Raw genomic sequence first — 27,568 nt, forward strand, 5'->3', positions numbered from 1 at the left:
CCAACTTGGACAAAAGATGGTGAAACTGTGACTTCCCAAGAGCCTTCGTGAAAATGTCGGCCAATTGAGAAGTTGTAGGAACATAAGATGGAGAAATCAAGCCTTCAACAATCGCATCTCGAACAAAGTGACAATCCACTTCAATATGTTTGGTCCTCTCATGAAAGACCGGATTCTTTGCGATGTGCAAAGCAGATTGACTGTCACAAAATAACTTGATCGCCTGAGGGTGTTGCACACCCAAATTCAACAACAAACCCTTAAGCCACTTGAGCTCACAAGTGGCTGCAGACATTGCCCTATATTCGGCATCTGAAGAAGATGTCGCCACAGTTGGTTGCTTCTTAGTCTTCCAAGAGATAGGCGAATGCCCCAAAAACACCAACCAACCTGTGACAGAACGACGAGTTAGGGGACAAGCCGCCCAATCCGAATCACACCAACCTTCCAAGGTGAGATCACTAGTAGCACTCAACAAGATACCCTGACCCGGGGTACCCTTCAAATAGCGAACAACACGAAGAGCTGCTTCCCAATGCTCAATGCGTGGCGCTTGCATAAACTGAGACAAGATATGAACGGAGTATGCTAAATCTGGTCTAGTTACCCCAAGGTAAATCAAACGACCAACAAGCCTACGATACATTTCCGGATCCGCAAGAAGCTCACCTGTGGCACGACCGAGCTTGTGGTTTTGCTCCATGGGAAAACCACTCGGCTTTGCCCCTAATAAACCTGCCTCAGAAATAATATCCAACGTATATTTTCGTTGACATAAAAATAAACCTGAAGCACTACGAGCAACTTCTATCCCCAAAAAATATTTCAAAGGACCTAGATCCTTCATTTTGAAACAATCACTGAGATACGCCTTGAAACCAACAAGTGCAGCGGAATGATTACCAGAAATAATAAGATCATCAACATATACTAAGACATTAATCTGAACTGTGCCTTTAGTATATGTAAAAAGAGAATAATCAGAGTAAGATTGAATGAAGCCGTACCCTTTCAAAGCCGTTGTTAGCTTTGCAAACCAACACCTCGGTGCTTGTTTCAACCCATACAAGGACTTCCTCAAGCGACACACTAATGAAGGATCTGCACCTTCAAACCCGGGAGGTAATTTCATGTATACCTCCTCAGCAAGATCACCGTGCAAGAAAGCATTATGCACATCCATTTGATGGAGTTCCCAGTTCTTTGATGCTGCAATTGCAAGAAAAGCCCGAACCGTGGTCATCTTTGCAACTGGAGCAAACGTTTCACCATAATCTATGCCTTCCTGCTGATGATTACCAAAAACGACCAAACGAGATTTAAGTCGTTCAATATCACCAGTAGAGAAATACTTTGTCTTATACACCCATTGACTCCCTAGAGCACGTTTGCCAGGAGGAAGGTGCTCTAAGGTCCAAGTGCCGTTATCTTCCAAGGCTCTAATTTCTTCCTGCATAGATTGTCTCCAACCTTCATGTTTCATGGCCTCTCTAAAAGATTTCGGATCATGACCACCAACAATAGCTGCCATAAACTTACAATAATTCACAGAAAACTTGTCACAATTTATATAATGTGCTAAAGGATAAGGAGTACCTGAAGGAGTATTGGAAGACGGAATGGAGGGAGACGGATTTTTAGCAAAAACTGAGTGAGTCACAAAATCACGAAGACGAACCGAGGGAATTTTGTCCCGAAAACCTCGCCCCAAGGGCTGCTGATCTGCTGCCCCTGTACTGCCATTTTCATCATGGCTTAAGGACTGCTGTGCTGAAGAACCCGCGCCCACAGCCTCCTCCTGCGGGTGAGCTGAAGCAAGACCTTGGTGGTCTGCCGTAGCTGCACTCGCAGGGTCATGGTCACCCAAATATCTGCCCTCAAGGACACCATTGGGCATATCACGTTCCACACTGCCATCACACTCCTCAAACTCAACAAAATCATCGTGAATAGCATAATGAGAATCAAAGTCATTAGGCTCAATGTTAACACTGTCCGGAGTAGCAAACGGAAACACATCCTCAAAAAATTTAACATCCCGAGACACAAAAAAAACTTTGGAGTCAAGGTCATACAAACGCCACCCTTTCTTCCCAAAAGGATAGCCCTTTACAGAGAGAAAAAAAATCAAGGCTCTGATACCATGTAGAATTGTATAAACTTACGGCTTAACCTTTCATTAATTGGAGCAAAACATATATATACAATGCTAATTCCTAGAGATACCTTAATTAGGTTACTAGAAATTAGGAAACAATATGAAAGATAATACCAAATATTCCACAAAATATATCCCACAAAATATATCCTCAATAAGGTACAACTGCACAACTAAAAATTGAAATTATTTGTAACCGTACCCATCCTCGTTAGCCCTTTTTGCATAACAATGTGGCTGTCTTTATCTCGATTGAGCCTAATTGGAGTTATTGTTGAAAACTAGGCATAATTTTGAGCTTTTTCCCTTTTTCTGTTTTTTTCCTTTTGGAACTACAACATTGTTTTGGCTTTTGTATGATGTATGTATCTTGCATTAATTTGCCAGTTTTTGGTCCCTAGTGACTCTGGTTGAAGGTTTACTCCTAAATGGTCCAAATTTTTGCCATAATTTGTTATTCAAAAGGAAGGCTACACGCATATACCACTTGGCTTCGTTCTGTTTTAAATTAGAGATAACTAATCAAAACCTCTTCATATACGTAGTATAATTTTCAGTTAATCGTGGAAGTTTTGAAAATATCCCTTCATTTATGCAATGGTTAATTTTTTATATATCCTAGAGGACCTACACGTATTATACTCAGTAGAAATTTAACTCGTAAAGAATGTTTACCATCATACTGTTATACAACTATACAAGTTTTACAAATATGAATGATGTATTTAGTAATTTAATTATATTCTAGCAAATAATCAAGGTGAGTTGAGGGTAGATAATTATGTGAGTCCTTAAAAATCTATGTGTTGTGTAAAATTGTATGTTGAGAATTTTGAAAACTCAACGAAAAGAACATACATATTCCGATCCATGGATAAATATAAGATGGTTTTGTCAAAATAAAATTAATTTACTTTACAGACTACAAAGTACACAAATGGCTAAGACGAGCCTGTTCTCTTGAGCTTAATTTCAATTTTGTACAATTTAATTTAGCTCAGTTAAGTTAGTTCAGTTCAGTAAATCAGAACAGACCCTAAGTATAACGCTTAAAAGCAATACGGCATACAAGCAATACGGCATACATAAGCACAAATAAGAATTAAAAATAAGGTGACTAGCTGATAGCTTAGATTAAGGTTTTGTGCTCACCAATCAAGAAAGCAAAAACCTAGTAACAACAGCTTAATTCTGTCTTCCACACGCTGCAACAGTAATGTAATGTTGACAGGTTATGTTGATCAAATCTAGGCTTAGCTGTGGATAGTTGTTCTAGATCATCTACATCATTTCTATTCTAATTAACGAATTAATTAATCCACAAGTTATACGTTTTTCCTTATGTTGCAATATTTAGTAATTAATATCAATTATTATTATTATTAATTTATTATTCAATGGCTTTGTAAAACACGTTACATGCTACACCCTCGCAAGGTGAGGTTTTACGTGTTGGTTTTTTTTTTTTTTTTTTTTTTTTTTTTTTTTTTTTATGTTTTTCCACGTTGTAATTTGCTGGATGGATATCACCATCCCAATTATCCCTATCGAAATAAGAACAACGGTTTAAGGCACTTTCCATTACGTAGTATATAAAAAATACACACAAATATACCGTATATTTATACACAAAGATGTATTATATATATATATATATATATATATATATATATATATATATATATATATATATATATCAAATTATTACTTATTTGATTATATGTGGGAAAAAAAAAGTTTATATGTGCAACATTCTATTGGTTTTCACTAAAAATAACTTTTACATTTTTATAAGTAGTACGGAGTACATAGAAATTCACATAACAAATTATGTTTACGGATCAGTAAAATCTATCTTAATTAGTGATAAATTAGTTGGTAAAAAAAATCAATTGCAATGTAAGAAATATTAGTTTTAAGTTAGAGAACCTAATTAATATATACTTCATGTAACTTTAGTTCATTAAACATTGGGTAAATTGCACAAAGTGTTAAACCTAATGCAATTACATGAGTATTAACAAGTAAAAACTAATCTCAATCATAATAATAAATCTCCATATAGTCCTTTGTACATGCAACTTTTCATTTTTATGAGTAGTAAATAGTAATACTTTCCAATTATTTCTTTGATTTTCATGAAAAAAGAAATACAATTACTAATAATCTAAAATTCACTTACCTAGCTAACTCATTAATTAAATTCAAGATTAACTATTTGTGATTTTGTGAGTTTTAAGTTTCAACCCACTTTTTATAAGATTATTTATATCGTGTTGCTCATCATATCTTTCATGTCATCATGTGATGTACGTCTCTCTACTAATTATACGATTTTTTTTTTTTTTTTTTTTTTCTAGCAATCAAAGTTGCATATAATCTAGAAGAGCCTAAATTACTTTAATAAATATGCCAACACTTAATATTTGTGTTCAAACTTAAAAGAACAATAATTATAGTAGTAGCCCTAGTAGGTGGTGAGATTGTTAAGACTTTTCCAAGTCACATTTCCACTATTGTTATCTTCATTCATATTGCTTTGGTGGATTGATGGTACTGTTGCAGCACTAACCCGCTCTTAGCCAAAGACAAGGTTCACTATACGGAGTATATTGCATTACCACAATTTTGGAATTGCTGCATTTGTGGGGTTGCATTGCATAATGCTCCGTAAATTTGAATATCTTAATGAATGAAAATATGTATGGAGCATTATTTCTTACTTAAATTTGAAAAATATCTTTAACATGAATAGATTTTTCCTTTAGATTTTATTGAGTGTTAGATTGTTCCGTCCACCAAACAAAGCTTGCCTAGTCGTAAGGTTTGTCATTTAGGATCAAACTCCACTAAAAACACTTTGGAGTGTAGATTCCCTCCCCATTCTCCCCCGTCTTTAAAAGAATTATATATTCCAATCACTCATCTAGTAGAACATTCTCCTTACCTTAAACTAAATTAATATAAATTGTTCCTTTTACGTACTCCTCAAAGATTAATTATTACCTATAATTTCGTTCTTAACTTGCCTTACAAAATTTTAACTTGTATATTTATTATGATAAACAATTGCTTTACTCATACATACACTGATACACTATTGTACTTTTACTCTTACCAGGCCAACATTCTCAATCACAAACTAAACTATGCTTGTATAGTTGCATATAGTGAGGAAGGAAGTGTGTGCGGCTTTAATTCATAGTGCACCGTGCACTAGTGTGAATGTATGAATGGTATGATGCATCAAACTCCATATCAATTGTATGAACAAGTACAAAGTATATATGAACGTATGATGCATAAAAAATTGCATAATGATGTAAATAAGTAAATTAAGCTAATAAGCTTTATAAATTAAATTGATAAAATAATTAGTTTAAGGAATTGACCCCCCTCGGAGAATCGCTAATCATAACTCCATAAGTGGGCGACTTTCATAAAGTTATAAAACTAACTCACATATTCATATATATTACCTATTATCAACTGAAATAGCACATAGTGACTAGTGAGCATGGGGCAAACCAAGGCTCGAGTAAATCATCGCTTAGATATACCCCATATTGTTTTGAACCTTAATCAATAGATTTGTTCATTGATAGGTCTGTTTGTTTTAGAAATCCACATATGTATATGCACATATACTATGCAATCATGTTGCTGTGTAAATTTATTAAGTGCTTAATTTTCAAACCAAAGTAAATGTATGCAATCAAGTTACACATACTAAATTCCACATCAAATCCATAATTGCCGTAAAATTATGAGATAAATCATCATTTATGTTGTGTAAAGACACAACCATTGTATATAAAGAAAAAATTATTTATCTATAATACCATAAACAACTTTTGGGTATGGTAAGCTTGTTGTTAGATTGACATCATCGACGCACGCCACACATATGGAGTCTTTGATCATATTTCATTGTTTATAAGGTTTATTGAGATTCATCGCTAAGTGTATCGATTGAGCTTTGGCTTGCAACAACATATAAACTCCCATTCCAACTGATTGTAGACAAAATGCTAACAAAATTACAAATTGACTAAGTTTTGATTAAACTCACACTGTGTGCTCGCTCAAGCTTTATAAAATCACAAATTATATTGACAAGCTTATACAAAAAATATAATGACTACAAAGAATAAAATTAAAATATGTTGAATAAACGAGAGAAATTATTACCTGGTAAGATATATTTTATGCAAAAGGTTTTTAACATTAGACACCAATCTTATTCAAGATCGATTTTTAAAGATTTTCACACCGGACTAAATTAGTTTCTTTTGATTTCCAATATTTAACTCAAATTTTTAACACCCCTACTATAACACACTTGGTAACAAATAGAGCAAAACTTCCAAAAATAGAAACAGCGCTACATCCTTGACACATCACATATTCATGTAACATATGTTAAACGCATATGCCTTTCGCGATTACGGTCCTACTCCCCAACTCTTGTACCACAAACACATGGGTCCATGGCCTCCATGCCCACGAGACCATAACCAAAAACAACTCAACTAGGCTAGTCGTACAAACTTTGCACTATAATTGCACACACTTACAAAAAAAAAAAAAAATATTTCATGGACCACACCAATATTAAAATTTTCCTGACTTCTAGTACTTATTTTTTGGACTTGTACAACTTTATTTAATGTATCTTATGTATGATCTTCTTCTCTTCTTTTTTATAAAAGACGTTGACATGAATGGAATCTCAACATATTAGCCCTTTTTTTGTGATCAAACTCCAAATATTTCTTTGTCACTTTTCCTAAAAATATCAAACATTGACACAGTTTAATTGCCTTGGTTGAATTTTCTATACTTCACCTTATCTCTTCCTACTCCATTTTCTTAGTGATTTCAACAATGAGGCATCTTACGACGTCGTTTCTTCCGGTTCCGGCTATTTTTCCGGCGAAGAATCGGTTTTCTTCTCCTCGGATTACCGTTAATTCTCGGTGGAGCTCCGGTGCGTTTCGCCGGCGAATGTCGCGCGCCTCTTTTAGGTTAATCTCTTTTTCTTTAGTTATTAATGTTGAATTTGTTGTGTTTTGTATTGTTTTGTGAATTTGAAGTGTGTACATTTTGATTAATGCGGTTTGAGATTGCTGTTTTATTGGAAATGTTTTGGAGTATATGTTTTTTTGGATTATTTATGTGATTTGAGATTATTTTTATTGGAAGATTTTGGAGTATATGGTTTTTGGATTGTTATATATGCTTTGAGATTGTATTTTTATTGGGAAATTTGGTTTTGGATTATTTATTGAGATTGTACTTTTGTTGGAATTTTTTTGGAGTCTTTGATGTTTAGAGTGTTAATGTAGTTTGAGATTGTAGTTTTATTGGAACATTTTGGAGTATTTGAATTTTGGATTGTTTTTGTGCTTTGAGATTGTAGATTTGAAGTAATGTTGGTCTTGATGAAGCTTCTTTAGTCTTTTTGTAGTTGTGGTTGTAGAGTTTTGCTATTGAGTTTTGATTATTGAAGGCTAATTCACGGTGACTGGATTTATTATTATTTTCTTTAATTGAATATGAGAAAGCTTATTATGGATTGGATATGTAGTTTAGAGTGAGAAAATTACGATAGTTGAAATTATAGAATAATCAAGAAGAGCTAGTTAGTAGGAATTAAGTAAAGTAGTCTGTGATTAGAAAAGGAGGAAAGGTTTTGGAACTTAAAAGGACTTGGAATTCTTCATTTATATATGTGAGCAGAAAGAATGATGAAATGTATACGCGTGCCAATCACACATTCAGCGATAGGGAGATCGATTTTACGAAGGGCTTGAAAGCATGTCTCTTAAGGGAGGCGATTGAAAATTTGAAACTGCAATGTTCCAGCGGAATGAATGAGTAATGAGTGAATAGTTACTATCTATCTATTTATTTCCTTAATGATTAAATTCATGTTCTAAATTTAAGAAGCAGAAGGATTTCACGTACCTTTGACATTGCCAAAGGACCAAGCTCATCTACTTCATCTCTTCTACTACAAAAAAAATGTGATTATAAAGTTGCAAAAACCTTGCCTTGAAGTTTTGATGAATGTGAAACTGATGAAAAGGGGAGGGAGGCACTCTGTTGTTTGATTCCTTTGACAAATATTAAGAAACTAGGCGAGTGTTAAAAAAGGTGGTTTGAGTAGAGAGTGTAAAAAGTGGGCGAGTGTAAGAAAAAAGAGGATAAAGTAAGAGAGAGTGAGTGGAAATGTGTAAATATTTTAGGGTAAGGTAATATAAGGGGATTGCCAAAAAAAGAATAAAGTAAATATGTTAAAAAACTTTTAGAAAGAGACCAAAACAGAAAATGTAAAGACCATTCAGAAACAAAGGTAGTATAATCCTGGAACAAGAATTGGTGAATGTGGTTGTCTTCTTGGTGTTGATAGCATTATAGCAACACCCCTCTATGACAGAAGAGGGAATCCTTTAAGCAAGTACCTTTACTAAAAAAGGTCATGTTTATACTCTCTTCCAAAAGCATTATGATTTCACGTTCATCGTTTTTCTTTTTATTAACTTTTGGATGTAATATTATTGAGGCATTTAAGTAGTGTATCCTGTAATTATGATATTGATCTTGCATGCTGGAGTAAATATTAGTATAGCACAGTTGCAATGACAAAAGAATTTAACTCTCATATCTGTTTGAGTGCATTTGGGTTTAGATGATACCTGTAGTATTGCTCCCGCTGTCTTTTATAAAAGGCTAAACAGGCAAAAAAAAAACTTTGTGGATATGAAAAATATCAAGAACCTCATACAGGAAGTTCAAGTTGGTACTTTAAAATTTGCTCTACCCTGTCTCTTATGTCCTTGAATTCTTGCCCGAGGTTGTGGTATCAAAAACTAAATTTAATGATACTCTGCAGGTGTACACTTTGTATTCCGGATATTTGGTTGGAAGATTCATCTTTAATGTCAAATAACAAAATGAATCAAAGAGGTGAGTTGTAATTGTAAGTTGATTTAATTACTAGATTTCTTTTATATAACATCTGATTTATAGCATCCAATTTAATATTCCATAATCCATACCATTCCATGATATTGATATGGCTAGCAACTTTACTTGTTGTCAGGGAAGTAAAGCCTTATTTATTAGTTTATTAGGTTAGAACCCGTGTGATGTATGGTTTATATAAAACCTATTTTTAATTTGTACATTTTAATAATAAATCGCTATTATACATGAATATAAATAAGAATTACGCACATTTTGTAATTTAAAATCTTTTATTTTCATCAAAATTATGATATAATATCTGTTTGACGTCATCTAATTCATAGTTCAATGTGAGGTCATTTTTTTAGTGTGCTATTTAAAATTGTTTCAATTTTCTACGATAAATCCATAGGTTTTAGTTGTAAGGTAGAAGCATCTAATATTTAAATTTCTAAAATGTTAAATAGGATGACTCTACATAATTAAAAAAAAAAAGGAAAGAAAGATGACATCATCATTGCATTTAGGCGGGAAATTTTTTATTCAGAGAGCGACATGTGGCAGTGGTGACGTTAGCATATTCTGTTTTAGTAATAGTTAATAGATTTTTTGTTTACATTCTTAATTACTGTTGTAGAATTATAGGATATTTGAATAATTTGGGGAAGTAAAAACGAGTAGAAGACTAACACTGTGTTTGGATAAATAAAGGGGAAGGAGGAGAAGGGGAAGGAGGAGAAGAGGAGGGGAGGGAAAGGGAGCGGAAGGAAGAAAGGTGATTTTTCCTTTCAAATCTCTCCCTTGTTGGAGGAATAAATTTCTTGCAATTTAAGCCCTCCATTTCTCTTCCCTCCAATTCCCTCCCTTCCTTCCTCATTTGTTATCCAAATGAAAGATACCTCATCCCTCCATTTCCATTCCCTTTCTTTCCCTCCATTTCCTTCAATCCAACCACACCGTAAGAGTCCTTACTGGGAAAATAGGATTGTGCTAATCATGTTGTGTACCACATAAGTCAAATTCAAGATTGCCTCTGCCACATGACACCAAAAAGTGCAAGAATTTTTCAACGTTTATTTTAATTTATATACAAATTCCATTTAAAGTATTAATAATTTTGAATGTGTTTGATTAGGCAAAATCAAGAATTCAAGAGTAATACCAACAAAGGAAAAAAGAAATAAGTTTATACACTAGATACTCAAATCAGATTGATTCATTAATTACTTTTGCTCTTTTTTTTTTTATTTTATTTTATTTTTTTTATTTATTTTTTATTTTTTATTTTTTTATCTCCCTCCTATCTTTTTGTTCTATCCCATTCTACGTTGTGGTCAAACACTCAAACTTAATGAATTGGTTGTATTTTTCAATATGTATTTTCACAATATCAACTAATAATAAATTTTACTAATAAGGTACATTTGTACAACAACAACAAAGTTTTAGTCTCAAAATGATTTGGGGTCGACTAATATGAATTGTTACAAGGAACATACGATATAGAGAAAGAGATATAACAGTATAATCAGTTGAAAGAGTTGGAAAAAAAAGGCGAGTAATGGTGAGAAAAAGAAAGAGCATCCAAGGAAAATTAAAAGGTTTTAAAGGAGAACCAAAATAAAATTCATGAAAGACTTAAGAAGAGGTAAAAACGTGTGAGTAAAAAAACATTAAGGTTTGAGAAAACTACATGTCATGATTTTATATATATATATATATATATATATATAATCATGACATGTAGTTGATGTGAATTTTAATCTAAGAGTCCAGGAGCTTAGAACAAAATAATAGGTACAGGGAGTAATAAGTTTTGCTGTTGTTGACTTCTTGTGGCAGCATATATATGTTTACTGCCTAAGGATCTTGTGATACAAAGACAAAGAATGACTGCTTGTAGATATCTTTGTAGAGTTGAGTTGTCTTTCCTCTGCAATATTATTGTTTAAGTTTTGAAAATGAATCTTTTACCAAAACGGCTAGTTTGACAAAAGTATTTACCAAAACGGCTAATAATAAAATTTAATTCCCAAACTAGCTAATTTATTAACTTGAAAGGAATGAATTTATCTATTTCTTATTTCCTTTGAACCAGTTTGGTTCACTTTTTTTTTTTTTATTATTTTTTTATTTTATTTTTTTTATTTATTATTATTTTTATTTCCTTTAAGGTTTTTTTTAAGTTTGAAAATTTAAGCAGTATACAAAACTACGAAGAACGTAAATAGTCGTAGACTCACAGATTCCTAATTTCGATAAAAAAAAAATTAAAAGCCCTAATTTTTCATCTTGATCATATCAGTCACAAAAAATTGGAATTTCAAGTCTTATTGTTCTATCAAGATTACCGCAACTTTATACAACGATAAGGGATTTTAGGGTATTGTTCATCTTTTTCAAGTCTATTAAATTAATTGTATACTCTTTGTTTATGTCGGCTAGTTTGAATATTTATTTTGTTTAATGTGTATAACTTACATATATTTATTTCTATCTTTATGTGTAAAAAAAAAATAGTTGTATTTTTTTATTTCTTTTGTTGATTGGAAGTTTGGATCATTATTTTTGAGTGGTTGTTTATGTGTAACTTTTTTAAAAATTGAGAATTGCTGCATATATATTATGTTGATTGTTATTGTTCAAATTAATGGGATATTTTAAACTATGGCATTAGAATTTAAATTAAACCAATTTTTTTTTTTTTAAAAAAAACTAAATCTTTTTAAATAAAACCAAAAAAAAAAAAAAAAAAAAACCATAAAGTGAACCAAACGGATTCAAAGGAATATAAAAAATAAATAGTATCCTTTCAAATCAATAAATTTAGCTAGTTTGGGAATTAAATTTTATAATTAGCCGTTTTGGTAAATACTTTTGTCAAAATAGCCATTTTGGTAAAAGATCCTTTGGAAATGCTAGTGTAGAGTGACAAAGCTCCTGCTGGTAAAGTAAGCAATGTGGTGCAGACATAACTTATTGTAAGTTTTAGGTGATAACCTGCAGAACTAGGGAGCTGATATGGTCTGTGAGAAATCAATGATCCATATTTGATACATGTCTGAATGCTGCCACCTTGCACCAATTTTTTTTTTCTTTTTTTTTTTTTTTCATTTATACTGCTAGCTATCTTAAAATTATGAGTTTCAGACTTTCATGGTTGCCTATTATTTGGTAAGGAGACCTTATATATTATTATGATCAATTTTTTAGGGAAGTGGATTACAAATGCTACGAGAAAAGATACCGAGGAATTAGTTTCTTGTTCAGATTTTATGGACGAAGAGGAAGGTATATGCTCGAGATTAGAACTCAAAGGTGGTCTGAAGGTAAGAATTATTGAATTTGCCCTGGGAATTTCATGTCAAAAGATGCAGACATCTGAATGAACGTTATTCTTTTTTCAAGATTAGAAGCTCATTTGAATATATGTCTAAATTTGTGTGATTTACTGACTTCTTTTACCCAATTTGGTAATTTATTGCCTTTTCTTTTTAGTGAGATATGTTTTGTTGGTGATTGAAATGACTTTCTGCTTACCTAATGGGTATTTGTAAATAAAGGAATTCTGGTAAAATATCCTTGGATTAGACCTAATTTGGCTTAAGTTTCACATTTATTAGCAAGCCCTCTCGGCTATGAATGAAGCAGTCCCAAGAGAGGGGGGGGGGGGTGGAGAGGATCTTCAGCGGGGGCTGGGGATAGGCCCACCTTAAAATTGGAACCTGGTATCGCATTGCATATAATTTTATGTCGTGTGAGGTCAAGGCTCCACCTTGTGTTGGGTTAAGGGCTTAGTTGTTCTTAATTTCTATACTTGTTGTCCAGGGCTTTGCTTGGCATTATGCATTTTTTTTGGTTGATAAATTATGTTTTTAAGAGCAGTATAATGTGACTATAATAATCTACGACTTTGACTTAGCATAGTTAACTTGATTATGAGGAAGGTTATACTGGACATCTGGGTTCTCTGAAAGCTGTAAAAACTTGGGGATATTATGATGTATCTCTCGAATATATTAGTTGCCTTAAAGAATCTTCTTAATATGTTTGGACCAGAAGAGAATAGATACATTATAAGCACATTGTTCAAAAAGGTTAATATTGTCAACATAAATTAGATACTTTTTGAGTCATAGAATTGTTCTGTTTGTTTTCCTTGCTTGGATTTTTTTAAAAAACAATTTATTGATAGATTTTCACAAGAAGGTAAAAAAACTAGATGCATTTGCAACTTCTAGTCCCCTGCATTTCTTCTGCATGTTTTTATGAGTTCATTATTCTTCTTTTTACGAAAACTTTATATGTAGGTTTTGTTTTATCTAGTTTGATAGTGTTTGTTATTCTAATTATGTGCAGGGTCACCTGGCTATGATTATTCACTCCTTATCAATATCATCCTTTGTCTTCCTTAGATGGAGTCATTTGAATTTGGCCAGCATGTTGCTGAAATCGCTCAAGTGCTTGCATGGCTTTTCAATGCAAGCTTTTGGGTCTACAAATCTACTGTTTGCTTCCCTGTCTAGTTCACAAAACAAGCCTACACCTCTCAACTTGGATGTCTCTTTACCTTCAATTGGGGATCTCCAGTGGAGCTTTGCACGAATGATATATCTATTCAACATGCAAGTAGAAAGAAATGTAGCAACGTAAGTGAAAGCAGCCAACTAATTGAATCATTTAAAATGTGTTTTTTCTGCTATTTTCTGTTCACAAAAGCTTCTCTCTTGCTTTGAATTGAATCAAAATACCAATCATCTTTCATTGATATTTATAAAGGCTTGTAAATTATTTTTTTTTCCTCCTTTTCGTTTTCATTGTCTTCTAACATTTTTTGTTAACCGTTTTGTTCTGATCTTTATGCTTCTTGTAGCATAGTACACGAGTGTCTTAACTAGGTTTGTATGAAAATGGTTGAATTGTGATCTTAGTTCTGGTCATGGTGATTTCTACTCAAGGAATTCTATGGCATGTGTCTCAAGGAGAATAAAAACAATGTTTTGAAAGTGGTAAGCCATTAACAGATGTGCATAATATTAATGCGACCTTGATCTTCTTTTGGAACTCTTACATGACTCTTTCGTTCCCAACAGAGGAAGTAAATGGCTTACCAGTTTCTGTTCTTTAGTTATATTGGTTGATTTTGTGTAAGTATCCTTTTATATATTTTGCCATGGCTCAGACTGCTGGTGTGGACGAAATGCAGGTTTTTATTGGTACTAATTGTGGCGTGCTTCTCGTTCGTTGTCATTGGTGGTTTCCTCTTCTTTAGGTTCAGGTATGCTGTGATATCCTTTTTTTACTTATGATACCTTGGATTAGGTTGGGAATGTAGGAGTGCTACACTGGCTGTCTGTCAGCTGTTTGAATAGTAAAGGACATATCTGCTGTTCTACTGAGCTGAGTTTTTCCTTGTTTGAATATAGGGGTCAAACACAGTCTTTGGAGGATTGCTTCTGGGAGGCCTGGTCTTGTCTTTGTTCATCATCAACCCATTTAAGAGTGTGAAAATGATGCCCTTGTGAACTTTCTGGCTCTGTTTCTTCTGATATTCATGTGATCCTGCTTGTCTTATCTAGATCAATGAGCATTTGATAATTATTGCAATTGATGCATCTAATGTAATTTTTTCATGAAAAACTGCAGTTGAGAACACGTTTTGAACGAGTTGTTGGCTTTATACTTGCTATTTGGGGCATATTATTCTACTCCCGTTTGTTGAGCACGATGACAGAGCAGCTCAGAGTAAGTTTAGGGAGCACAATTCCTAATAGTGATAATGTTATTCTATGCAATTGACTATTGAATCTAATACATTTTTAAGTTTCTGACCAATAACACTATTGCATCATACATCTCCCGTGTCACCAGAATAACATGCAAAGGATCAGGGAGGGTGCACAAATGCAAGTTTTGGAGACTGATCATATAATCATTTGTGGAGTGAATAGTCATCTGAACTTCATACTTAAGCAGATAAATAAGTATCATGAGTTTTCCATCCGCCTAGGCACTGCTCATGATAGGTACAGAAGTTTTTTGGTTTACTTGTGTGAATTGTCAATGTACATTAATTCTTCCAGATGGCAACTTTTTGTTTGCAATTTTATTTTCAGGAGGCAGAGAATTCTCCTTCTTTCTAATCTTCCAAGGAAGCATATGGAAAGGATTGCTGAAAATATAGCTAAAGATCTTAGCCATATTGATATTCTTACAAAAAGGTATAATTCTGAATTACTAGCCACAGTTTGTATTGTAGAAGTGAACTCTTATTTTAATCTTATGAAACTCAGTCCTCAGGTTTACCTCCCCTCTTTTATAGAATGAAACAAAAAAGCCTCAGATTTTAAAAAAGCACCCTACTATCACACCCTTTTATCACAGTGTGGATATATGGCAGGCTGTTTGTCACAACCTTCTCAATTATTAACCGACCCATTTAAACTCGAAAAAATGGTGACCCAAACCTGACCTGAAACCAACCCTAGACCCGAGTTGACCCGAGTATGTGAGACCTGAACCCGAACATGAATTGACCTAGAGATGACCCGACCCAAATGTAACCCGTAAATTATTGACCTGAACCGAACCCGACTTGAACCGAAATTGACCCAAACCCGTTTTAACCCGTCAAAACCCGAAATCAACCCGACTTGTTACTAACCTGACCTGAATTTAACCCGACCCGTTCCTAACCCGACCCGAATTTAACCCAACCTGTTACAAACCCGACCCGAAATCAACCCGACTTGTTATTGATCTGACCCAAATTCAACCCGACTTGTTATTGACCCAACCCGAATTTTACCAGACCTATTACTAACCCGACCGATAAATTCAACCCGATCTGTTACTAACTCGACTCGAAACCAACACGACTTGTTATTGACCCGACCTAAATTCAACCCAAATTGTTCCTGACCCGATTTCAAATCACCTTAAATGCAATTTAGACCACCTTATTATTGTTGATCAAAACATTTTGTCTAGGAAGACCAAGTCGGTCCACACCAGCAAAAGAAAGGAGCATCGTCCTTAAATTTAAGAGTTAAATATATTATATATTTGTTGTATGGTCAAAGGAGATAATTATTCTTCCTAATTATAGACTATAGTTCCCTAGTATATTGCCATATATATTAAAGTCAAAGGAAATAATTAGCTTGATAAAAATGATAATTATCTATTTATAGTTAGTTGAACCCGAATATGACCTCACTTGGAAAGTTGGAAATGATCCGACCTGATTGTAACTTGCAAATTATTGACTTGAACATAATTCGACTTGAATCCGAGAATGATCCGACTTGAAAATGACCCAACCTGATTATAACCTGAAAATTATTGACTTGAACCGAACCCGACTCAAACCCGAGAATGACCCGACCTGATTATAACCCGCAAATTATTGACTTGAACCGAAGCCGACTCAAACCCGAGAATGACCCGACCTAATTATAACCCGCAAATTATTAACTTGAACCGAACCCAAAATTACCCTAGCCCGTTTTAACCCGTAAAAACACGAATTAAACCCGACCTATTGTTCACCCGTCCCGAATGTAACCCGACCCAAACCCGATAAGAAGTATGACCGGACGTGACCCGACTAAAGCACGACCCTACCTAAACCCGGCCCGCATAAGTTATGGAATTAATCCGAATTGACCCGACCCGAGTTGACCCGATCCACTTTTACCGACCTAAACCCGACCCGTTTACTTGAATTGATAGCTCTACCCGAAACCTCCAACATTTCTCAAAAAGCGTGGATTGAGAACCATCCAATTTGTTAATTTTGGAATTTTTTGACTTATTTTCACCCGGAAATATAAATTGCCGAAATGTTTACCATGGTCCCTAATATCCTGCGGGAGTCCAATTGGTTTGGTGGAACCATCCAATTTGCCTTTAAACGACCAATTTACCGGTTTACAACTTGCACCGATTTCATTAACTCAAGCCTACCACGAACATTTATGACAACATATAATAATAATATATGGTTCCAAATGACATTATATGACCCCGAAATGTATCTCCTAAAATCTCAATGCTTTTCGACACCGTGCCCCGAAATATTCGAAATTTCTCAAAAAGCGTGGATATTAGCCTTGAATTTTGGAATTTTTTGACTTTTTTTCGCCCGGATATAAAAATTGCTGAAATGTTTACCATGGTCTCTAATACCCTCCGGGAGTCCAATTGGGTGGGTGAAACCATCCAATTTGCCTTTAAACGGCCAATTTACCGGTTTACAACTTGCGCCGATTTCATTAACTCAAGTCTACCACAAACATTTATGACAACATATAATGATCATATATGGTTCCAAACGGCAGTATATGACTCCGAGATGTATCCTATATAATTTAAAGGCTTTTCGACACCGGGCCACGAAACCTCTAAAATTTCTCAAAAAACGTTGATAATTAGCCTTCAATTTATGATTTTTTTGAATTTTTTTCGCCCGAAAATTAAAATTGCCGAAATGTTTACCATGGTCTCTAATACCCTCCGGGAGTCCAATTGGGTGGGTGGAACCATCCTATTTGCCTTTAAACGGCCAATTTACCGGTTCACAACTTGCACCGATTTCATTAATTCAAGCGTACCACGAACATTTATGACAATAAATAATGATCATATATGGTTCCAAACGGCATTATATGACCCTGAGATGTATCCCCTAAAAAAACGTGGATATTAGCCTTTAATTTTGGAATTTTTTGACTTTTTTTGTCCGGAAATAGAAATTGCCGAAATGTTTACCATGGTCCCTAATACATTCCAAGAGTCAAATTGGGTGGGTGCAACAATCCAATTTGCCTTTAAACGGTCTATTTACCTGTTTATAACTTGCACCAATTTCATTAAATCAAGCCTACCACGAACATTTATGACAACATATAATGATCATATATGGTTCCAAACGTCATTATATGACCCCAAGATGTATTCCCAAAATCTCAAGACTTTTCGACATTGTGCCCCGAAATCTCCAAAATTTCTCAAAAAAGTGGATATAAGCCTTTAATTTTTAAATTTTTTGACTTTTTTAAGCCCGAAAATAAAAATTGCCGAAATTTTTACCATGGTTCCTAATATCCTCCGGGAGTCCAATTGGGTCGGTTGAACTATCCAATTTGCCTTTAAACGGCCAATTTACCGGTTTACAACTTGCACCGATTTCATTAAATCAAGCCTACCACGAACTTTTATGACAACATATAATGATCATAAATGGCTCCAAACGGCATTATATGACCCCGAGATGTATCCCGTAGAATTTAAAGACTATTCGACACCGAGGCCCGAATCCTCCAAAATTTCTCAAAAAGGGTGGATATTAGCCTTCAATTTTGTAATTTTTGCCTTTTTTTCGCCCGGAAATAAAAACTACCGAAATATTTACCATGATTCCTAATACTTTCTAGGAGCCCCATTGAGTGGGTGGAACCACCCGATTTGCCTTTAAACGACCATTTTACTAGTTACAACTTGCACCGATTTAATTAATTCAAGCCTACCACGAACATTTATGACAACAAATAATGATCATATATGGTTCCAAACGGCATTATATGACCCCGAGATGTATCCCCTAAAATTTCAAGACTTTTTGACATCGGGGCTCAAAATCTCCAAAATTTCTCAAAAAGCGTGGATATTAGTCTTCAATTTTGGAATTTTTTGACTATTTTTCGCCCAGAAATAAAAATTGTCGAAATGTTTACCATGGTCCCTAATAACCTCCGGGTGTCCAATTGGGTTTGTGGAACTATCCAATTTCCCTTTAAACGACCAATATACTGGATTACAACTTGCACGGATTTCATTAACTCAAGCATATTTCGAACATTTATGATAACATATAATGATCATATATGGTTCCAAACGGCATTATATGACTTTGAGATGTATCCCTAAAATATCAAGACTTTTTTACACTGGTCCTCGAAACCTCTAAAATTTTTCAAAAAACGTGGATATAATGCCTTCAATTTTGGAATTTTTTGACTTTTTTTTCGTCAGGTTATAGAAATTGCCGAAATATTTACCATGGTCCCTAATACATTCTGGGAGTCCAATTGGGTGGGTGCAACCATCCAATTTGCCTTTAAACGGCCTATTTACAGCCTTACAGGTTTATAACTTGCATCGATTTCATTAAATTAAGCCTACCACGAACATATATGACAACATATAATGATTTTATATGGTTCCAAACGTCATTATATGACCCAGAGATGTATTCCCTAAAATCTCAAGCCTTTTCGACACCGGGCCCCGAAATCTCCAAAATTTCCCAAAAAGCGTGGATATTAGCCTTCAATTTTGGAATTTTTTGACTTTTTTTTTGCTCGAAAATAAAAATTGCCAAAATGTTTACCATGGTCCTTAATACCCTACAGGAGTCCAATTGGGTGTGTGGAACCATCCAATTTGCTGTTAAACGGCCAATTTACCGGTTTACAACTTGTACCCATTTACCGGTTTACAACAACCAATTTAATTAACTTGCACTGAACCCGACTTGAACCGAAATTGACCCTAACTCGTTTTAACTCGTCAAAACCCGAATTTAACCCGACTTGTTACTAATCTGACCTGAATTCAGCCCGACCCATTCCTAACCTGATCCGAATTTAACCTAACCAATTACAAACCTGACCCGAAATCAACCCGACTTGTTATTGATCTTACCCAAATTCCACGCGACTTGTTATTGACTCGACCCGAAATTTACCAGACCTATTACTTACCCGACCCAAAAATTCAACTCGATCTGTTACTAACCCGACTCGAAATTAACACGACTTGTTATTGACTCAACCTAAATTCAACCCAAATAGTTCCTGACCCGATTTCAAATCACCTTAAATGCAATTTAGACCACCTTATTATTGTTGATCAAAGCATTTTGTCTAGGGAGACCAAGTCGGTCCAGACCAACAAAAGAAAGGAGCATTATCCTCAAATTTAAGAGTTAAATATAGTATATATTTGTTGTACGGTCAAAAGAGATAATTATCTTCCTAAATTATAGAATATAGTTCCCTAGTATATAGTCATATATATTATAGTCAAAGGAAATAATTTGCTTGATAAAAATGATAATTATCTATTTATATTTAGTTGAACCCGAGTATGACCTCACTTGGAAATGACCCAACCTGATTGTAACCTGCAAATTATTGACTTGAACATAACCGGACTTGAATCCGAGAATGACCCGACTTGAAAATGACCCAACCTGTTTATAACCCGTAAATTATTGACTTGAACCGAACCCGACTTGAACCCGAGAATGACCCGACCTGATTATAACCCGCAAATTATTGACTTGAACTTAAATTGGTTTGAAGCTGATTATAACCCGCAAATTATTAACTTGAAAGCTGACAAGAATGGTTTGAAGCCAAACATAACACCTTGACACATAGAAAATGACTGTTCTAAACTGAACTTGCTGGGCATAGTTTTGAACACAACATTTATATCTAGCTCTAGTTTGAAGGATTCAACTGCAAGCAGTTTGTCTTTCTGAAAAGGAAAGAGCCAATAAGCAAGGAAGGGTAATGGTCTTGATATTGACTTACATTCAGTGGTCAAATAGGTGTCCATGCTTTTTAGTTTTGTTCCAAAGCTACAACTATGAGTTGGATATCCATATTTCTGGCCTTTTGCAGTTAAAAATTGATTGAACATTGATGGAAATGAGACTGATTGACTTAAAAAAAGTAAAGGAGCATCAAGCATTTGATCAGAATGTTGTCCTGTGTTTTCTTTCTAGGTTAAGAGCTCTCTCTATCAGCTGTAGAAATACTTTTGCTTAAATCACACCTCAGCTGCTAATTAATATAATTTCTTTCATAGCTGGTCAATATCTGCACTATGGTTTAAAGAATACGTAATTGGGTGAATATCTTTGGGAATTTACCTTGGCTCTTGTATTGATACAGCTGCAGCCTCAACTTGACGAAATCTTTTGAAAGAGCTGCAGCAAATAAGGCCCGTGCTGTAATTATTTTGCCTACAAAAGGAGATAGGTAAGGCATCTCTTTATTCATCATGTAATACTTTTCCAAGACTTGCAAGCATCATGCAAACTTTCCTAGTTTGCTAACAGTGCAAAATTTGAAACTAAAACTGTCCTTGAGGTGATGCGAGTGTGCTTGTGTTGTTCCTTCAAGTATTCGATACTTTACCGGTGGCCGGAAATTCCATTTGAGGTTTATAAAGTGGCTATAAGCTCTGTGCAGGACACATCTAAAATAATAGCTATAGTGTTAATATACTTCAGCAAGGTAACCTATTGTCTTACATTTGTGTTGATTTCCCTTGTAGTTGTAACTTTTAACATTTAAACCACCCTACCATGGAACACTGAGGGAGGAGAACTCTTGAAGAGTCTTTTAGATACTTCAATTCTTTCCCTAAGCTCATATGGAAGTAAAAGGCATTAGAGATGTGAATGCCCTAACCACTGATAACATTTTCAAATTTCAAATTTCTACAATTAATATAAACTTCCTGGACGATTGATCATTGGTGAGACATCCTTGTTTTTCCGGTTAGGTTATATATTGTGCCGAAAGAAGAAATCACACTGAACAAGAGAAAGGAAGGTTGGAAGCTAAAGATTAGATTAGATGAAGATGTGATATCAAAGGAAAAATTAAGTAGAAGTCCATGGATTTCTCTGTATCTCAGTAAGGGATCTACCTTTATATTTCCTATACCATTAACAAAGAGATAGGTTAAGTATCCCAATAACAAATGAAAGGTTTTATCTCATGATATCATAACATTACTTGCCAAAAAGGAAATTTATTACATGAGGATATTATTGAGAAGGTTCAATTTTATTTTAGCAGTGAAGTAATCCTAATTTCCTATCATGATGGTATGCAGCTTACGCTCAAATTTGGCATTCATAGGATTAGTCTCTACCGCCTTCTCATAAATTGCAGAAAAAAAGGTGGAATGAATGACTGTAAGATAAAATAGATGAGGAAACCTGATCATAAAAGGAAATTTATATCATCTCCATTAACGGCCAAGCTACACGAATATAATCACATGGCTTTTTGTTTCTTGTAAAGTTTCAACTACTGAACTCATCTTCTTCCTGTGTCAGCATGGTGAAACCTTACATGTGATCTGATATAAGTAGTTTTTACTTTTTATTTATTTGATATGAAAAAGTGAGATTAATGCCTATGATCCAATGTATGGCCTGGATAACTTATCTGTTATATTTATATTTATATTTTGCAAAACGTCTGTTGATAACTCATTACCATGATTCTCCGAATAACAGTATAGTCTCACAGCTTATGATTTAAGACTTTCTCAAGATTAAAATTAAAAATTGTGTTTGACAGTTTTCTCCATTAACCAGGTATGAAGTTGATACAGATGCATTTCTGTCTGTGCTGGCATTACAACCACTGGCAGAAATCTCAAATGTACCTACCATTGTGGAGGTCTATCTTATAAAACTAAGTCCAAGTCTTTAAATTTTGATTACTACATGTATGTTTATGTGGAATTGTCCGAATTTAGAGCATGATCTTAAGCTTGTATTCATATTCAATCTTTCTAATGCAGGTTTCTAATCCCAGTACATGTGAGTTGCTGAAATCAATATCAGGGCTCAAAGTCGCACCAGTAGAAAATGTGTCTTCCAAATTATTTGTTCAGTGCTCCCGACAGAAAGGGCTTCTTGAGATCTATCAACACTTGCTGAATTACAAAAGTATTGTATATGTTTATTAAGTTGTAACACTTTTTGATGTTGTCTTGTGGATTAACGGTAATCTTGATGTTGTCTTGTAGATTAACAGTGCATATTATAGTGTATTCTTCATTGGAAGTCGAGTGGCTTTAGCTGCTTTAAGTTAAAATTTTGTGTGTATACTGTTATAATGCATCTTGTCTTGCAGATTAACAGTGTATATTATGGTGTATTCTTCATTGGAAATCGCGTGGCTTTAGTTGCTTTAAGTTAAAATTTTGTGTGTATACAGTTATAATGCATCTTGCTTTCATTGGAAGAGACTTTTTTAGCTAGTACCCTCTTTGTATTGACCTAGTGAGGTGAAGTTTTATAAACACTTTCCATGTCATGTACATAGAGATGTTTCCTTGATCACTTTGTAAGTAGCTAACCAACAATGCTGTGCACTACTAGCTATTTACCCATTTTCCTTGCTTTGATTTGCCTAGCAAGGAGTGGTTGCTGCAACCAGATCTTACTCTTGTATCGTACAAATCTAAATGCTACTGTCATCGATGGCTTAGCCATTGAGCTAGTTAGCTCACTCTCATACTGTGATCGTATTAAATCAATACCTAGTTGTTTATAGTCTTTTCTCACTTTAGTTACTAACCTTTTTTTATTTGTCTCCCATTGCAGAAAATGTATTTAATCTTTGTGATTTCCCAGACCTTGCTGGAGTGAAGTATTGGCAAGTTAGACGTGGACTACAAGAGGTAAACATCTGTCTGATGAAACTTTAAGTTAAATGACTATTTGCTAGTTACTGGCCTACAGGTTTTGTGATTGATGATTATTGGCTAATTTTTTTTATCTACTGTCTCTTCCAGGTGATTGTTTGTGGTCTTTACCGAAGTGGGGAACTAATCTTTCATCCAAATGATGAGGAGGTCTTGAATGAAACTGACAAAGTATGTTATTTGAAGACTTTTATGCTATTTTTAGATCCGTGATATATCGACTTAACAGAAATCTATAGTTATCCTTTTATCAGTGCTCTATGTGCTATCAAACATAAATGGCTATGAAATGAAAATCAGAATACTAATAAACACATGAGAATGAAACCCTTCTTGTGGCACTTGTAGATAGAGGAAGAGCCACTGTTCTCAGTTTTTATCATAAATCATTTAAGTGGAAATGGTCACTTTGCTTCTAGCTGTCAACTTTCATTGTTTGTGACATTCCTACTTGTATGATTTAGGTTTTATTCATTGCTCCTCTTTATGGGACAAGAAAGCCGCAAATTTCCTGCTCAAGTGTTATAGAGGCAGTGAATAAGGAGATTCACAACTTTGAGTACCTGGGAATTAAAGTTGACTCTGTCAAAGATATGTCAACAATTGAGAAAGTGCGTCGTGAAAATACACAAAAGCGTCCTTTCAAACGACGATCTAAGGTATGTTGTAATATAAACATAATTATATACTTCATATAACTATAAAAGGGGAAAAGGAACTAGAAGAAGACTCACTGCTGCGTTTTAATGCCTTTGTACAGGCATCAGACTACACTGTAGGGCCAAAAGAAAGCATACTGTTGATAGGTTGGCGCCCAAATATTGCGGAAATGATTAAAGAATATGACAATTATCTAGGACCTGGAAGTTCACTGGTATGCTAAAATTCTCAAATCAGATATTCGTATTGAATACCTCTGCTGTGATGGTACTCATAATGTGGGTAAAATAAACTCAAAAATGTTCCTGAAAGTGGCTGTATTTTCTTTTCCTTTACCAAAGATAGATAGGTGGAAACCAATATCTTTAATTCCAAGATAAATTCTGTCCTTTCTGTAGCACCTTTGCCCTACTATTGTGTCTTGTCCCCTTTATGTCATTCTTTAACAAATGTGAAGGTTGACAATTATCTAGAGACAGAGGGAGTTCATGTGTTTTGAATGGTGATTTTTAGACTTCTGTTTTGATCAGATTTTTTAATGTTATATAGATGCACCAAATGACTCGGTTTTGTGGTTCCAGTTTTGTGTTTGTGTTGGCGTATGAAAGAGAAAAAAAGTCATAACAATGCAAGCAGTGATGGTGGCTTAAAAATGTAAATTTACTTAGTTAAAGTCTCAGAGTTTGCTTGTCATCTGCTCACATATAAGCTGTATAGTAGATTACAGGTCCATAAACATGAACTTAGTTGATGGTGGAAACTAAGTATGAATTTTGTTATGATGAGAACGAGCTTTGTACCTGATATTTTCTCAATTTATCTTCTCAAATTCAGGAAATATTGTCTGATGTACCATTAGAAGAGAGGAAAAGCAGACTTGTTGGTCTAGGGAAACTCGAACACATACAAGTATCCCATATGGTAACCCTTTGAGCCTCAATCGCATAGTCAATTAGCAGTAAATACTAGCTGTGTTTGTTTTCTTACCAACTTGCACTGCACTACTTTCTTTACAGGTTGGAAACCCTATGGATTATGATACCTTAAAGGAAGCAGTATTAAGAACCCAAACTTCTACAAAAACAGATGAAGAGATCCCATTCTCAATTGTTGTAATCTCTGATAAAGAGTTGATACTCGGAGGTGAGAATCTTATGTCACTAGTGATTGAGTAGGTCTGCTTTGTGTTTGTGTTTATCGTTTTTGTTTCAGATCCATCCAGGGCTGACAAGCACTCTGTATTTGCTCTTCTCTTGGCTGAAAATGTTTGCAGTAATCTTGGAGTAAAGGTGAGATAGCTTTGTTTCTCTCAAGACCCTTTTCATCTTATCTTATCATAATGTGTTGTCTTGACATTAAAAAAAAATCTTTCTTACTAGTCTTTCTCTGGTCTGATTTCGAGTCCTTCAACTTCGAAGGCTTCAATTTGCAGTCACCCTTGTACTTGCTTGCCTAATGAAGTTAATATTCATATTTGAAAAATTATCTGTAATGCTTACAGGCGCAAAATCTTGTTGCTGAAATAGTTGACTCAAAACTTGGAAAACAAGTAAGTCTTCACGTAGCAGAACGTAGTTATCTAACATGAGTCTGTAGTTACAAACTTATCTGTTCAAGCATCTTCAGGTAACAAAAATAAAGCCATCACTGACTTATATTGCCGCTGAGGAACTCATGAGTCTCGTTACTGCTCACGGTTTGCTACTTGTTCTCATTAAATGCTTTTGTGCTGTATTTGGTGTGTTTAATTCATTTACTGCAAGCCTTCAATATTAATTCAAGAGGAAATTATTCTGTGCTCAGTTGCAGAGAATAGTGAACTCAATGGAGTATGGAAAGACATTTTGGATGCTGATGGTGATGAAATATATGTCAAGGTACACGCAGCTAGTCCTGAGAATGCTATTCCTATGTTTCTGTTAATCACTCCATTACTGCTTTACCGAATGTATTGTTATGTTTAATACGGGCATTGAGTCTAGGGATGCATGTTACTTGAGGATTTTGTGTTAATTGCTGCTATCATGTTTAGGAATGCATGTTATAAATGGATTTAAACTTCAGGAAAACAATCTTATTGAAATTTTTGGTTAGAACTAGTCGTTGTAGAACTTCACTTTGCGATGGCCACTGTCTTTGTTTTAGCTCATTCTCCTAGACTTACCATAGTTATCTAGTACTCTGTATCCTTTATAATAGTCCATATCCTAAGTCAAGTTGATTTATCTGACTCAGGCTCCAACTTTCATTCTTGTTAACTTTGCAGGATATTGCCTTGTACATGAAAGAGGGAGAAACTCCATCTTTCAATGAGCTGTCTGAAAGGGCATGTTTGAGGCGAGAAGTGGCCATTGGTTATGTGAAAAACGATAAAACGGTATTTCAACATCTGAATTACAGTACTAGATAATCTTGGCTAAATGAATTCTTAATCATAAATCATTTTACTGCAGGTTATAAATCCAAACCCCAAAACACAACCTCTCAACCTCGATATGACTGACTCACTGATTGTAATCTCCGAGTTTGAAGGAGAACAACCTATAGTTGAGGATTCCCCCCTTATTATTTAACCACTGGCCCATTCATTTCTTTTTACTGATGTACATCCATGACTCATGGGCATCAGGTGCTACAAATCTAGCTGAAATTTTTGGAATTGCTAGATTACCATGATCTTGTTTTAGTGCAACTCTCTTGGAGTAGTTGTTACTGTAAGGTACATTATGTAAAGTCCCCGTTACAAAGCTGAAGACAAATTCTCCCATCCTGCCATCGCGGTTCTGATGAATGATAAGACCAAGCTCTTGGAGAATGTACATGACTCTGGCAGTCTGGCTAGAGATATTGTAAACAAGAGCTGCCTTCATTGTTATGTGATGGACATTATTTTCAATTTGTATTAATAATTGTCCGCGGGTTTAAGCCAAAAGCCAAACTTAATCAGTGGATAATTGATCCAAGGTAAGTTTTGAATTTATAATGTCTAATGCAGTAAAGTCCAGGAAAATCATTAAGCACTAAGCATAGATTAAAGGTCATTTAATTTACAAAGTATCAAAAATTAATGCTAAACAAACGTATTAAACCCGTATCTGTAAGGGGCAATTACAGAGTACATCTTAAGATAATCCTGAAGAAACATTAAGACTGGAGTGCTGGACCTTTAGATTACAGCAAAAAAGCCAAAATTATTATTTCTTCCGTCTAAAAAGGGTCTTAATTCCTAAATTTGCCCACATGAAATTAAAC

The 27,568-nt window shown here is 34.5% G+C and overlaps 1 protein-coding gene across 3 annotated transcripts; it reads left to right on the top strand.

The window, feature by feature from the left end:
* The first annotated feature begins 6,849 nt into the window (after positions 1-6,849).
* On the top strand, positions 6,850-27,340 carry LOC110701210 (putative ion channel POLLUX-like 2). Of its 3 annotated transcripts, XM_021878812.1 has the most exons (24): positions 6,855-7,185; positions 9,057-9,130; positions 12,344-12,459; positions 13,490-13,779; positions 14,337-14,408; positions 14,557-14,632; positions 14,777-14,875; positions 15,002-15,156; positions 15,247-15,351; positions 21,097-21,183; positions 22,539-22,623; positions 22,748-22,895; positions 23,556-23,632; positions 23,747-23,827; positions 24,121-24,315; positions 24,417-24,530; positions 25,151-25,237; positions 25,333-25,459; positions 25,529-25,605; positions 25,818-25,865; positions 25,943-26,012; positions 26,120-26,193; positions 26,583-26,693; positions 26,770-27,340. In XM_021878812.1, the coding sequence occupies exons 1-24, from the start codon at positions 7,046-7,048 to the stop codon at positions 26,887-26,889; spliced, it is 2,628 nt and encodes an 875-aa protein (XP_021734504.1). In that variant the 5' UTR covers positions 6,855-7,045; the 3' UTR covers positions 26,890-27,340. The 3 variants fall into 3 exon arrangements, 2 of the variants coding, with proteins under 2 accessions (XP_021734505.1, XP_021734504.1); XR_002507326.1 differs by lacking the exons at positions 26,583-26,693; positions 26,770-27,340 and having other exon boundaries at positions 6,850-7,185; positions 25,590-25,605; positions 26,120-26,142; XM_021878813.1 differs by lacking the exons at positions 25,943-26,012; positions 26,120-26,193; positions 26,583-26,693; positions 26,770-27,340 and having other exon boundaries at positions 6,850-7,185; positions 25,590-25,605; positions 25,818-25,869.
* Positions 27,341-27,568: the final 228 nt, after the last annotated feature.

This window comes from Chenopodium quinoa, unplaced genomic scaffold (assembly GCF_001683475.1).
Source record: "Chenopodium quinoa cultivar QQ74 unplaced genomic scaffold, ASM168347v1, whole genome shotgun sequence".
NCBI classification, from domain to species: Eukaryota; Viridiplantae; Streptophyta; class Magnoliopsida; order Caryophyllales; family Amaranthaceae; genus Chenopodium; species Chenopodium quinoa.

Bases quoted from the DNA above. Each gene is read 5' to 3' on its own strand.
- LOC110701210 (XM_021878812.1), top strand. From the start codon at position 7,046: ATGAGGCATCTTACGACGTCGTTTCTTCCGGTTCCGGCTATTTTTCCG. The intron at 14,876-15,001 runs GTAAGTTTAGGG...CCGTGTCACCAG, and splicing joins CGATGACAGAGCAGCTCAGA to AATAACATGCAAAGGATCAG. The intron at 22,896-23,555 runs GTATTGTATATG...CTCCCATTGCAG, and splicing joins ACACTTGCTGAATTACAAAA to AAAATGTATTTAATCTTTGT.